At 39.1% G+C, this 15,345-nt stretch overlaps 2 protein-coding genes across 5 annotated transcripts in view; both read right to left on the reverse strand.

Moving 5' to 3' along the window:
• Positions 1-329: 329 nt before the first annotated feature.
• On the reverse strand, positions 330-6,165 carry cnot11 (CCR4-NOT transcription complex, subunit 11). Its single transcript, XM_037790629.1, has 7 exons — positions 5,472-6,165; positions 4,574-4,738; positions 4,185-4,337; positions 3,368-3,570; positions 2,796-2,998; positions 1,391-1,487; positions 330-894 (listed from the first exon to the last, which is right to left on the reverse strand). The coding sequence occupies exons 1-7, from the start codon at positions 5,788-5,790 to the stop codon at positions 697-699; spliced, it is 1,338 nt and encodes a 445-aa protein (XP_037646557.1). The 5' UTR covers positions 5,791-6,165; the 3' UTR covers positions 330-696.
• Positions 6,166-7,766: 1,601 nt separating this feature from the next.
• LOC119499692 (abl interactor 2-like) overlaps positions 7,767-15,345 on the reverse strand; it is a 32,823-nt gene continuing 25,244 nt past the window's right edge. For all 4 annotated transcript variants that reach the window (XM_037788846.1, XM_037788845.1, XM_037788847.1 and 1 more), the window contains 4 exons: positions 14,673-14,837; positions 14,300-14,380; positions 13,800-13,982; positions 7,767-13,467 (listed from right to left, as the gene is read on the reverse strand). In XM_037788846.1, the coding sequence (XP_037644774.1) occupies positions 13,292-13,467; positions 13,800-13,982; positions 14,300-14,380; positions 14,673-14,837 (605 nt within the window). In that variant the 3' untranslated portion in view covers positions 7,767-13,291. The remainder of the gene's footprint in view (positions 13,468-13,799; positions 13,983-14,299; positions 14,381-14,672; positions 14,838-15,345) is intronic.

The following is a 15,345-nucleotide window of genomic DNA, read 5'->3' on the forward strand; positions in this document are numbered from 1 at the left end:
GCATATTTAGCGTACAGACATGAGAGTGGTATCAATCTGAACATCTGCCTCGAGAGAATACGTTTCCCAAAATGTCCAAATGAAGCTTCTTCAATCAAGGGTCACATGGTCACACTGGAGGTCAGCTTGATGTCTACATATAAAAAAGTTTTCAGCAACTCATCACAGTTGTGTCAGGCGTCTTTGAGGAGTTATAAATGTTGAGCTGCATTCACGATGAGGAGACGGAAACATTGATTTGTTTCTTCATAGCAGCCAGATGAAAACAAACAGGACGACACTGACATGATAAAAAACATTAATGAAAGCACAAAACTACAACAACAAGATTCAATTAAACAATTTGTTTAATTAGAGAAAAATTGCAAGATTTCCAAAGGAAAGAGAGCACTGGTAAAAAAAATGAAATGGTGAACTGAGTTAATCCTTTTTTTAAACTTCTGGAAAAGAGAGAGGGGGAAATGGTGACAGAGTTCAGAGGCAGAACTGGATTTCAAAGTCTGAAGAAAACGTCACTACATATTTACAATATTAACTCTCATTTGAGCCGGCTGCTGTAGTTTCTGCTCCTGTGATGTACAAAGACATGAAGAATGTTGAACCAAACCATGTCCCTTTGATATTTTTGATGAAGGTGGCATTATTTTAGTAACTCAGGCCACTTCTACTGTCTGTGCAATGTCTCTGTGAGGATCATTATTTGGCAGGTTTGGCCTCGGCAGGGTTGTCGCCGGTGTCCAGGGTCTTGAGGAGGCGGAACAGGCCGGCAGCTTCTCGAATGCGGCTGAACTCGATGCAGAAGGCCTGAACCTCGATGAAGAGGTCCTGAACGTTAATGATCTTGTTTCGGATCAGCGACTGGAGGAAGACGCAGACCAGGCGGACCAGACGGTTCTGAAAGACAACATCAGTGAAAACAAATCTCTGTATAATGCAATCTATTTCAACAGAAGCATGAACTACAGCATCCACACTGAAACTGACCATTAAAAATTAATAAAGGAGGATTTATTGCAGGACTGTTGTATTAGACTGCAGTAGTTTTAGCTAGGTGGACCAAATAATGGGCTTTAACAGTTTTGTTGTTATTCTGTTTTAATCTTTTGGCATGGTTAGTATATCTTGTATGAAATAATTATTATGAATAATGTCAAATGAATGTACAGGAATACAACTACTGGTAAAATGAATGCAGTGATATATTAATGAGTTCAGCAGGGCTCATGGAGATGAAACAGTTGATTTGTTTTGCTGACATTTTGGCGTCTCAAAAGAGACACTACAATGAATTTCTTTCAACACATTTTCTGTTTTTGTTAGAGGGAATATCTAATAAAATACAGCATTTTTTAATTATTATTATTATTATGAATAAAGTGTTGTACTGTACCTGCATGTACTTGTCTTTGATTTGCTCACAGGTGGAGATGCAGTTGGAGATGTAGAGGTGGATGAACTCTGGTGGTAAGTCCACAGCTGTGGTCAACCTGAGGAAGCACAAGCAACAAGAGCGGATTTAAGAAAGAAAATCAACATTTAAAGAACCATTAAAGAGAAACTTCAGTCAGTCTAATAATCCTGTTAACACTGCCAACTAAGGGCCACATGCATCTTCACAACCTGTGCAGCAGCAAAGAACCGTGCCACAAATAAAGTTGTTGGACTGAATAAAAGCAACTGAAATTAAAGCATAAAACATTTTGTGTGTCTGAACTTCTGTTATTAATCACAACACAAAAGCATCTCTTTTAAATTCAGCTCACTCAACATTTTCTGAGGTGATAAATCTGTCATTTTTGGTAATTTAAGTAAATACAAGCTCCTTACTCAATAATAAAACTGTGTTAGGAAAATTACAATTATATTCTATATTCTCAAAATTATCTCAGCTGCTACATTATGGCTGAAATAGGATTATATTTACTATCAATTAATCTATTGATATCTATGTGTTCCAGAGGCCTGAAGCAATGACATTAATTTACTTTGGTTTGTCTGACTCTGACCGACACAGTGGTGGTGGTGGCATGTAACTAAGTACATTTACTCAAGTACTGTACTTAATTACAAATTCGAGGTACTTGTTCTTTAATTGAGTATTTCCATTTTATGTTCATATTTCTACTCCACAATATTGCAGAGAAAATATTGTACATTTCACTCCACTACATCTGACAGCTTCAGTTACTTTTCAGATTACAGTTTGTCATCCCAATCCTGTCCAGAGAAAACCACGTATCTCCAGATGTGTTGATGTTGAATGTTTGTGATAAACTGAAGAATGAAGCGTTCCTTTACATTCCTTTTAATTCCTTTAAATTAACCAAGTTCTTAAGCTAAATAAACTCTTTAAAAAGCCTCATGGATCAGCTGGAAAATGCATTGTCACAAAGCAGAAATGAGAAGTTGACTTTTTAGAGATACAGTACGTGGTTCTCACAGGACAGTGATGGTACAAACATAATGATCTTATAGAATGTGATGCATTGCTGTAGATTAAACTAGCCAACAGTATATAAAAGACTTAAAAAAATCGACAGCAGTAAAATGCAACATTCACATTAATGCAGCAGTAATATGAACTCAGAAACATCATGTACAGTATAACAGTAAAATACTGCATTTTACTGCACTATGAGTACTTTTACTTTTCCTGCTTTGCTGATAATACTTTTACTTAACTAAGGTTGATTGCAGGACTTTTACTTGTAATGGAGTATTTTCACATTGTGGTATTAGTACTTTCACTTAAGCAAGAAAACCTTCACATACAGTACAGAGAGCAGTGGCCTCACCTGTTGACGACCTCCATGGAGTGAAGCGACATGTCCATGTTAACCAGCACTGAGAAATACTCTGTGATCTGGCTGCTCTGCATCAGCTTCAGCAGCATCTCGATGGCCACCAGCGGGTTGTTCTCCACCAGGTCAGGCAGCTTCGCCGGGGACAGACCGATGTGATAAACCAGCTTTGGGTCCTTCTCCAACTCGGCCAGCAGCTGGAGAGAGAAAGAGAGAGCGAGCGAGATAGAGTTAGTGATGAATTTAACCAACAGTGAATGTATCTAACAAGTATTGTGCATGTAGAAAACACTGATATATCCCACATACACCGTCCTGCTGCCTCAAATACTCACCAGAGCACCAAATTCAGATTAATTTATCACTGAAAATAGTCCCCAACAAATGCACTATTTCCTCCTGTTTGTTTGATTAAAAACGTTTAAAAGTTTTAGGAAATCACTTTTAAAAAAATCAACCCACATAGTTGTGTTTGTAAAGATTTATGTCTTCAGTAGGAACCAATGGGCTTGGAGAAAAAAACCTTAAACAACCATGTGACCTGACACAGCGTGACATGACCTCACCTGTGACTGCTGCTGGGCGGACAGCGGGCTCTTGAAGGCCTTGGCCATGATGCGTTTGATCTCCACGCCGGTGCTGTTCTTCACACACATGGAGCGATCCCATTGGACGCTGTGATCCGGCTCGGTGGGGTTCAGCCACGCCAGCTCGTCTTCGCACACGTGCAGAGGAGGTGGCGGCCGGATGAACTCGGGGCGGAAGTGACCTGAGGACGAAGACAGGTGGACAGGTTGTTAGGACGCACATTTTATGGTGCTTTAAGAGAACAGATGACGTGTTCAATGACCACACGTTTCCATCAACCAGCAGCCTGGTGTATCTTAGATTTATTTTGGTTGCAGATGGCAGATGGTAGTTTGTTTTAGTCTACTTGCCATTTTGGTAACCATGGCAACATTTGCACCATCTATAAAGGCACATTCAGAGAGTCAGCACCATGAGTCAGGATGTGAACAGCAATGAGTTATAATCATTGGATGCCATGACAGAAACTTTGTTTTTAATGTTAATAAACATAAAAAAAATGTCAGACCCTCCTCCTAATATTGATATGAGTCACACCCAGTACTTCCTTATTTTGTGAATGAAGCGGTAACTAGCTGTAGCTGCTGCTGTGTTTGTGTTTAACCATCATTGCCACCTGGAACTATTCTAGAGGAACAAAATTTAGTCAAAACGCAGGTTTAGATCTGCAGTTCCTAAAAACATTCTTGGTTCTTTGAGTTCCATTCAAGTTCCTGTGGTGGAAACTTCCTAAACGTGTAACTTTGTTCTGTTTTCTACGCATTTAAAACAACATTAGCATCAAAAAACACTTACTCTCCAGTGGAGGGCGGGGCCCTGTGACCAGAGACTCTATGATCTGATTGGCCACGGAGCTGTCGAATCCTGAGTTTGATGAATCTGGATCGGGGTCGTTCAGGATGCTGGGGAAGCTGGCTTTACTCTGAGTGGGCAGCTCTGACTGACGCTCTGCACAACGAAGACACAAAACATGGAAAATTAAATTAAAAAATACCACGCTGATGGTGTGTGCTCCAACACATTTGTCAAATGCTCAAATTGTTCACTTAGTTACTTCATTCATATTCAAAGTCTGAACAAAAGTAACAACCTTATATTTTCAGGGACACTTAAAGCCCCAGCCTTTAAACATAAGTGGTGTTGGTTTCTTCAGGAGATAAATGGCTGTGTTGGTGTGTACTAACCTGCTAATGCTAGCTGCAGCCCACTGATGTCTATGGACTGGGGCATGTTGCCGACGTCCATGCAGGACACCTGTCTGGGCGTCTTCTTGAAGAGATCCCTGGGCGGAGCCAGCATCAGCTGGGACAGGAAGAACTTCTCTGGCTGGGTGATGGGAGGCAGGAAGCCTGGAGAGATCACATGACACAGAACAGACTTATGGGACATTGAACATGTGCTGTACTCTTGAGGTTCAGATTCACTGTGATACACAGACAGGTACCTCACAGTACTTGAGTAAATGTACTTGGTTACTTTCCACCACTGATAGTGTAGTAGTGTAGTAGTATAGTAGATAGTGTGTCTCAGAGAATTGATTTCAAAATACTCCTGCTGGTTTACAAAGCACTAAATGGTTTAGGGCCAAAATACATTTCTGACGTTCTGCTATGTTATGAACCATCCAGACCTCTCAGGTCATCTGGATCAGGTCTGCTTAGTGTCCCCAGAGTCAGACCTAAACATGCAGAAGCAGCGTTCAGTGTTTATGCACCAAATATCTGGAACAAGCTCCCAGAAAACTGCAGGACTTCTCCAACTCTGAGTTCTTTTAAATCAAAGCTTCAATCCTGTTTGATGCTGCTGCCTTTTATTAAACCAGATAATGATCTTATATACTGCACTATTACTTTTACTCTTGTTTTATTTATGTCTTAATGTTCTTCTGCACTTTGAATTTCCCTGTTGCTGAAATGTGCTATTCAAATAAAGCTGCCTTGCCTAGTATGGAAATGGGACAGTGCATGAGATGATGTTCTGTGGATTTCATAATCAGCTACATCTGTCATCCTAAAGGATATCTGTCTTGGGACATACAGGAACAACAATAAAGTGGTTGTGCATCATCATGTCCAGCCCTACCTGAGAGCACCTTCTCCTGCTCCTCCCCTGCAGGTGCTGGGTTCAGCAGGTGAGCGAACACGGCAGCGAAGGGGTTTGCAGCCAGCGGCTCGGTCCGGTACATCTCCCAGAGCAGGTAGAGGGCGGTGAGCCGCTGCGGGGAGCTGGGCAGCAGGTCCGGCTGCTGCAGGAGCATCACCAGCACGGAGCCCACCCTGAAGTGCTCCGCTTTACCGAAGTAGTGGTGGAAGTGAGTGGAGAGGCTCTCGAAGGTGTTGGTGCATGCCTCCTCCGAGATGATGCTCAGCAGGTTGGACAGCTCCTTCGGGGCGAGCGTCATGGTCTTTACTTCGACGGAGATTGGTGTTATATAAAACTCTGTATTCTCTGTTGATACAGTCAACTATTCATGTTGTATTGCAGGACACAAAACAACAACACAAGTCTGAAAGTCATCACACGTTAGCAACGAGTTAGCTTAGCTTAGCTTAGCAACGCTAACTGACGAAAACCGGTGAAGTCATGGCAACAACTGACGAGTCCGTTAGATAAACTCCACACTGGACTTGTTCGGTAGCTTCATACAACACCAGAAAACATCTATTATCAATTATTCCGCTGTGGTTGAAGTGTTTACGAGGAATGTTAAACGCTGTTTGCTTGCTAGCTGTTTAAATTTCTGACTTGACCCCTTCCTTCAGGCGCAGGGCATCATGGGTAGTGTAGTTTAGTGCTCCGGGGGTTCACTTCCGGCACCAATCGGACTGTTGTTTTTACTAAAAAAAAAGTCATTCTAACACTTTATGATAATATGTGGGAATTAAATGTGTTTTATTTTAGTGTTTGTAAATTAGAAACTTCCAAAACAACACTTTTAAAGATCAAACTGAGCAGAAATGAATGTTAACTTGACAGGCTGACGAACTGCTTTACCCAGAAGCCCTTGCGATGTAGTTCCGGTGTTTTGTGCTGTCAAAATAAAAGTTGTAACTTGTTAAAAAATAATTTCCCCATGTCAAATTTCTGCTGCAGAAATAATAACAATCAGGGGTGGAAAGTAACTAAGTACTATTTTGAGACTTTCTATGTTCTGCTACTTTACTCCACTACATCTCAGAGGAAAATATTGTATTTTTTACTGCACTACATTTTATTAATACAAAATATAATATAATATATATAATAATATATATCAACAAATAAATTAAGATGTAATATTATGGAAAAAAATATACAACTTTATTGACAGTAATTATTAAACTGATAGGTACATTTCTTGTACTTTCTATTTTCTGCTACTTTACTCCACTACAACTCCTGATGCAAATATTGTATTTTTTTACAGCACTACATTTTTATTAATACAAATTATAATATTATATATATATATATAATAATATATATCAACAAATAAATTAAGATGTAATATTATGGAAACAAGATACAACTTTATTGACAGTAATTATTAAACCAATAGGTACATTTCTTTTTGTTTCTTTCAAATTATCGAAAGTTATCGATTATTATTATTAATGTAATATATTTACATCAAATGTCGGCATAAAGACAATACTGGAGCAAATGTAACACAATGTCTGGGTGGCACACACACACATAGATGTCCAGAGCTGATTAATCCCCTAGTTACTTGTCATAATTAATCTGCAATTCTGATAATCAATTAATCACAATTGTAGTAAGCTTTTCAAATGTGAGGATTTGCTGCTTTTCTTTGTCTTCTGTGATAAGAAAGTGAGTATCTTTGGGTTTTTAATGTTTTTTTGTTTTTTTTCAGACAAAACAATTAATTTAAAGACCTCAATTTGGGTTCTAGAAAAATGTGATGGACTTTTTATTTATTTATTTATTTATTTTTAAAACATGGCTTCAGCTTCTCCAATGTGATGATTTTCTGTTTTGTATCATTGTAAATTAATTACTCTTGGGGTGATCATCAAAGTCTGCAGGATTCATCCTCTAGGGAACATGTACAACATTTTTGTACATCAGTACAACATTTCATGGCAATCCAGCTAATAGTGGTTGAGATATGTTAGTGTGGACAGCAGCTACATTTACATTTTTTTCAAATAAACTTGTAAAATAAAAGGTTTGTCTCCGACTCTGGTTTCTCTTGATGTTTTACTATACTGAAAATTGAAGGTTCCCTGTGGAGTTTTGACATCTAGCTGTTTTTTTGAGTAGGTCATTGTTCCACTGCTATACAGGTGCCAATAACACGCCAAGATATGCAGCAATTTTATTAACACTCAACAATTTAACTTGAGGCTTTGACATAAGAGACTAACACAGACGGGCTGTTAAAACATTTACTTTATAATTTCACTTATTTCCTTTCTTACAAAAGAGCGATGTGCTTTCAGTCGAGGTTCAGTTTGGAAAGTAGAACGTTTCTCCAGATGTCACGTTCTACCAGGAAAATATGCAGACTTAGGATTCAATCAGTATGCTGAGAGAGAGATAAACCACAGCTCATTAAAGAGCTCTCAGGTTAAAGTGTACAAGAACGATCCAGGAGAAAGCTTTAATCTCTCATTGACTTTCACATGTTGAATTCACTTCAGTCCTGATGAAAAGATGGAGATCAAAGACTTGATTTGAAAGGTGAGTCATTATTTCTGGTGAAACCTGTTTTTCAGTAACATTCAAAAAACTTAACACAAGTTTTCCCAGAAAGGTCTCATATTTGCTGTTTAGTTACCACCTGAACACTTTATAAACTGCTTTTTGCTGATATAAGAAACAAAGGAGATCAACATATTTTATATTAGATTTGTTAGACTTTAATGAATTTGAGCACAAACTTCCCAAATTGGAATCAGATTCAGAATGGAGCTGGTTTTCTGGGGAGAAAGATGAAGCAGATTCCTGGTAAAATCAGCCTAAGAGAAGCCGTCTGTTAACATTTCACAGATCATCTCATTTTGCAGTCCACTCTATTTTAAAGGGAAACTGCAGGCAAAACAAAAAACAGAGTATGCCAACATGTTCAGGAGAAACCAACCTGATTGTCAAAAGTTTGATTCAGTCGATGTCCGAATGTTAAAACAACTGAGACAATCAGAGCTTTGTAGTCGGGCTAAAGAATGAGGAACGTCATCTTCCTACATCAAAAAGGGTTAGGGTTAATAAACAATAGACGTTTGTTACATGCATAGTGTCCTTTCGAAATAAACTTCCATTTGTGTGTATCTAATGAAGATGTCTCAATGACAAAAAGGTCAGTTGTTTCCCAAACAGAAAGCATGAACATGATGGTCAGACTGAACTGTAAAGTGAAAACTAAATTGCAGTTCAGTCTGATTATGTCAAATTTTGTTTATAATTGAATTATGAACTGTGTCTTTTACGTTCTGCATATCTGCATCCACAGCAGAGTTGCATTCAGCTTTAAAAAACATTATAAAAAATAAAACATAAATGAGAGAAGCATTCCTTGAATAAAATGTGTGATTGCTGTGCGCATTGACGCTGACTCGCATTATTTTTTGAATGGCTTTATAATCACATGAATACTAATTGACCTTAAGCAGCATGGAGCAAAATTATAATGTTTTTCAGGAACAGAAAATACAGGAAACTGTCTTATGTAATTCTAAGAACACTGAAAGGTTAAATATTTTAATGTGATGCACTCGTGGCTGCTTTTGAACACTGTAGTGTTTCTACTTTACTGGTCTGTTGAATTCTTCTTCTGTAACAAACAACAAGAACAAAACCTTCAGCAGCATCAGGAGGAAACATGTTGTACAAAACATTTTTCATACTGAACACCAACTCTATCTTCAGGAAAATAAGATGCACAGCTGAGAATACAAATGTTCCTGTCAGGGATGGGCATACTCTGGTTTTTGTGCCTCTTAAATAACACTGTACAACAAGGAGACACTGTTTCAGGTCCATAGTCACTTCAGTCCACAAGGGAAGGTTTGGTTCATACTGCTTCACACACACACACACACACACACACTGTACACACTCCCACACACCTGCATTCAAACCACAACACCTGGATATATGGCACAAAAATATCCACCTCCATCTGAGAATCAGTCTGGAGTCCAAACACACAGGACGTCTTTTTAAAGGGCTATTACAACCAAACAGCACAGAACAAAAACATCACAATCTCCAGCTGATCAAACAGAGACAATAAAGCAAGTTGGTGAAAAAAAATAAAATACAAAGAAAAAGAGTATTTGTGATAAAAAAAAAAAATGTCAGTTATATATCAGGCATGCAGGCAAACACACTGTAAACTTCAACACTGGCAACTGGTCCACAATCTCCATCAGGCGGCTTGTTCAGGTCCACGTCACCACACGACTACAGGCTGAGGCAGCAAAACCACAAGGAATGAAAAGGCTCAGAGGTCAGACTTCAAATATGTGTGAATCCATGTTAAATATGGCAGTTTTTATGGTGTAGTTTGGTATGAATTCATCAACACTTCACTGGATGCCTAGAGGAAGACGTCAACCTGATCTGATCCTATTAATTTAGATCAACATGAATACAAGTATGTTAACTTTTGTTTAGCTACACGTAAATAATTCCTAAAGCTAGCAATTTCCATCGGGATAAATAAAATTCTATCTATCTTATCTTAATAAAAGTATTTTGGGGAATCAGTGTAGAGTTTTAAATGTTCAAAAACTCCACTGGTACCTTTGATATAATGTTTTAATGCTTATGTTTGATTTCTCTTCCAAACTAGAAGTTCAGATGAGTTACGTTCAACATTATAGGGAAAACTACAATCTTCCCGAATCCAAAAATAATTGTCTTCCTCTACATTGATATATTTAAAGTAATTTGTTTCTTCATGGTAAAATACTTGATCACCTCTAAACTAACACCCAGAGGCTCAAGTTACAGATTTCACATCAGTGTGACGTTAAGGAAATCGATGAAGATTTATGGCACAAATCTTACTGAAAACTGTCCGTCACAGCAGGATGACTTCATTCACACACCTTCATTGAGTTTGAGTGTTATTGTTCTTTCTTCTATTGCCGTTTGATTTGTGTAAAGCTTTTGTGACTCTTAGTGTCTTTCTTATTCCTTCATTTCATCTCTAATTCTTCTCCCAGAGTTCTCAATATCTTTTTTTTTTTTTTTTTTACTTCATTGACAGATAAAATGACGATAAGGCTCTTGAGAAAGTAAAAAGGGTATCTGTTAAGGCAAAGGTAAAAGGGACGTAAAAAATAAATAAAATAAATCCTCCTTATGCACTGAAACCTGTGTAGGTGTAGTTAAAACCACACATAAACCAGCATCTGTATGATCTTTAACAATATTAATATGAAAGCAGGTGAGGTTGAGGAGAACGAGGAAGATGATGAGATAAAGACAGAAGATCGGCAGCAGGAGTTACTTTAAAAAGTGGAAGTAAGAGTGTCAGTTATTGGGGGAAACTTTAAAGATAAAAATACTTTTACTATTAATCCTAAAAGTAAAATAAAAGATGCATCACTCTGAGAATTTCTGGCCAGTTAGGAGGGATTTCCTACTCTGAGACGCCGGATAAATCCAGATCCTGAACTCTCTTCTGTCCATAAATAACTGAAAACATTCTGGCAGATTCAGGATTTCTCTTTTTGAAGGATTTGAAATGCTGGGAATATTTACAAAGCTTAGTTTCTGGTATCAGAGCTGACTTAAGTTACTGCTAATGCTAACACGACTGTTTCTGTTGCTGCTTCACATTAAAAAACTGGCAAAACACTGGGTGGCTTTTATTGTGAAGCAGTCACAGGAAACAATGTATTTGTTAGTAAACGAAACTTCAGTATTTGTATCATTAAGTAACAATTTTTCTTGACCGAACAACGATGAGTCTTTAAGTGCCAAAGCTAAGGTCATACTGATGTGTGTGTTTCAAGCCAATCAGAAGAAAGAGCCGGTCTGTAAAAGTGCTTCAGAGGAAGGAAGACAAAGCAAAAATAAAACAAAGAAAGGAGAAAGAAAATCTCGGAATTTAGTGTTTAGTGCAAAAGAGTTTTTTGCATAGCTTCCTTTCATTCTGTCTATTTAAACTCTGGGATTAGACTGGACATATGTCATATTTCTTCTGGGTTCCCACATGGTAATACTAAAAATAAACACTTCAGGGGAAAGACTGAATGTCCTCTGTTGGGAGTCGGGGTGAGGGTAGGAGAGGGCAAACCTACAGAAGCCCAGAGAAGACATATTGTAGTGTACTCACACTTTTTTTTAAATTCATTTTCTTTTGATCGCAAAAAAAAAGACCTGAACATAACAAGATTTGTTTTCCTGTGGGAATGAAATTATTATTCCATGATAAAAAAAAAAGTGCTGAAGTTGAGGTGACAAAAAAAGTGTCATCGCCACGAGAAGGAATGTTTTCACAGCTTCTTCCATCAAGATAAGAAAGAAGACTTGTCTAACTTTCTTACATTAAATGTCTCTTAGTCCTTTGAACACTTGCTTGGTTTTCTCTCCTTTTCTTTACAGAGTCACTACATGTCTTAGCCAGACATGACATATTTTGGTATTTTCAGAACTGGACCGTACAGGTGAGTGTTTCTGCCTGTCGCATCTCCAACAGCGCCATGGGGTCAGCTGCAGGGTCATCAGCCGGGGACCACCGCTTCTTTAACCTAATTCCTGTCTTTCCTCCTCAACTAAAAGCCAAAAGCTGCCCTTCTCTGCTTCCTCACCAAGGTCTTTGGTGGCTTCGCCACAGTTAAACCTTCGTACTGAAGCAGCAAAGACGTTGATGTGCTGGTGAAGCCCCAACAGCCTACGTTCACTGGGTAGATGATGGCGGTCCAGACTGACAAAGAAGAGCTGTCCCGGCAGCAGCAGACCAGAGTGCTGCGTCGGGTCAGAGTGATGTGGAGGTGATCTGTGAAGGGAAGTGCAGCTTCGTATTGAGGTCGAGCCTCATGTTCCAGTCCTCGTCTGGAGAAAGGGGTCTTGATAAGCTTTGCTGGTGTCTCTGGTGCTCTCTCCAGGTCTGATGAACTGGATGAGGTGTCTTTCAGCTGTGGGGTGGTTGTTATTGCTTCCAATGTTTCAGCCAGCTTCTGGAGTTATAAGGAGCGTCCTTTTTCTATGATTTCTAAGCGGACGCAAATATTGATATGGGGATATCAATATTTGCAAGTACAAGACACACTAAATCTGTTTCAAGTCTGTGTTTGGATCTAACTGAGTTATGACTCAGAAAAGAAGGAGTGTGAATTTGTTATGCAAACTGTGTCGCTAAGGATGAAGAAAATGATTTTGTGATTTCAAGAAAACAAACTTGTTATGTCGGCACCTTGAAATAAATTTCTTGTGATCACAAGAGACCTCTCTGACCTTCTGTAAAAGAACAGAAACGTTGAACTGTCACACCAAACAAGTCTGGAGTGAAACTCACACCAAATAACAACATTAAGATGCCTGAAATGCCTCTCAGTCCTCCAACAAGAGAACTTATTAATAATCGTTTGAGAACATAATCTGAACCAGCATTAAGAACCCCTAAATGCAAGGCCTTATGGGTATAAAGAGACAGATGTAGCTTGAAAGCAGAACAAAACAAAGTCTGAACTGACGCTCATACTCACTTTCAGGTTCTGATTCTGTTCAATAAACTAAAGTCACAATAAAATATTAGTGAACTATGATTTTTGTTCTCATGCTCTGAATTGATTAGTGTGAATCTAAAGGAAAAACAAAACTGGAGCTGAGTCAACTTTTCCATTCTGGTTCAGATCTGAGAAACTGAACTGCAGTGAGACAACACATTGTCCGGAGACAAAGAGACTGAACAAACAAGAAAACAAAAACACTCTTCTTCGTCCTCAGTCGGCGTAGTGCATGATGGACTCCACATAGTTTCCAGGGAAGAGGCCGGTGTACGCGTTCATCACGCCTTCATACCAACCGTCCTCGTTCTTCTTGATGACGTAGATGATCGCTCCTTCCTGGAACGACAACTCGTCCTCCTTGTCGGCCGAGTAGTCGTAGATGGCCACCACTGGAGGGCGACAAACACACCAAAATATTAATAATAACACAATCAATATATATTTGAATCGATTGACAGCCCTACTTTACATATAATGTATAATTAATAATTATTTTAGTAATAATTAATTACATTAAGTAATAAGAATGTTCTCAGGGACATTTTCTCCTGAAGGCTCTGTCAGGTAGAGGTACTTATTGAGGTAAGTTTGAGGTTATTGATGATTATGTCTATCCCTATCCATAATGCAACACACAACAAAATGTGAGGGGCTCATCACAGCTTGGAATAGTTTAAACTAAATGGGGAAACCAGTATGGACTTTGTATTAGTGTACGTACCTTTCTCGTGGTATGTTCTGGGGGCCCATGGTGGGTCTTCTTCAGCGTACGGGTCGCTGTACTCCACCACTGCAGAGTCATCCTCTTCGTGTCCATCCTCCAATGGCTGAGGAGTGAGCAGGGGCTCCTCGGGCCCTGATTGGCTCTCGGCATCCGGGTGAGGGGGAGGAGGGGCGTCTGAGACTGGAGGTGAGAAAATACATCATACATTCAGAAACACACACAGACAGGTGCTTCATACCTAAAACCTTGTTACCAACTGATTTAAGAAAAATAAAGCACTAAGGCAACCTGGGATGAAAACATTTTAAAAGGGTTCAGAAGAAAAGACTTTAAAATCAATGTTTCACCTTAAGATTTAATTTAACAGATGACACACAGACACATAAATGTAGGTAAATCCAGATACAGATGTACTGATATTCACAAGAAAAGTAATGTAAGGAAACATTTCTGTGATGCATGATTAAAAAAAAAACCTGAGCACATTCACTACTTACTGGACTCCTGAACTCGAGCAACGAAACCCATCAGAGGAAGCTGAGGACTGAACTGGAGGATGGAGGGGGGCGGGGGGGAGGCTGCCGACACACACAAATCAGAGATTATTAACATTTTGAGCTTTTTATTACACTAATAATCAGATTAAGAGTTCAACTAGGATGAAAATGTTGTATTTGCACCTCAATCTGAATAATCATTTTATTCTGAAATACATTTTCTATATATTCTGTCCCGATTCCCAAAATATTTAAGGTATGCAAATAATGACAATTAACCCCCAACCTCAGAGAAGACCAGTAAACCCGCCACTTGTCACAGTCTAAAACAAAAACAGTATGAGCTTCATCAGGTGTGTGTTACAGTGCATACCTGGGCTTTGGTTGTAGTAGGGGCCGCCGTTGACCTGGTTCTCTGTTTCGATTGGCTGACCAGTCACAGAGGGAGGGCGGCGGTACGGCAGTGACCCCCCGACCTGTGGACTCTGCTGCCGGGGCTGAGGCCGATTCATACTGAAGAACTGAGGGACGATGGGACCTGAGACAGCAGAGAGGGACGAGCTTAGACAGAGTACAGATGTACGGTCGGTGTTTGGTGTAAATCCAGTACAAAACTGGTAATTAAATGAATGTATTTGAAATGATTTTGGCTGTTTGAATACTCTACATTTTAGAGAGGTGATAACAACAACACTTTTTTTTTTACTATAATTGTCTTCCAGCCTGAATGGATAAAAACAGGAATAGGAAAACAGGAAAAGTTAAGACCCTCTGGACTCATCGCAGGCCTCAAGGTGATAAAAACTACCTAATAAAAAAGGATGTGTACATGTTCCACACAAACTGTTTTATGTATCTTGTATATCTGCAATGCTTCTGTGTTAAAGCAGCCTATATTTGACAGTGAACCAACAACAAACCACAAATGAAAACGCAGGATGCGAAGATGAAGAACCAGCCGAATGAACCAAATGGTGACAGAATGAGCATTAAGAAACAACTGCATGTTGTGTGCAGTTAACAACCTGAAAATGTGATGAGCAGCA

Source organism: Sebastes umbrosus, chromosome 13, assembly GCF_015220745.1.
Source record: "Sebastes umbrosus isolate fSebUmb1 chromosome 13, fSebUmb1.pri, whole genome shotgun sequence".
Lineage (NCBI taxonomy): Eukaryota > Metazoa > Chordata > Actinopteri > Perciformes > Sebastidae > Sebastes > Sebastes umbrosus.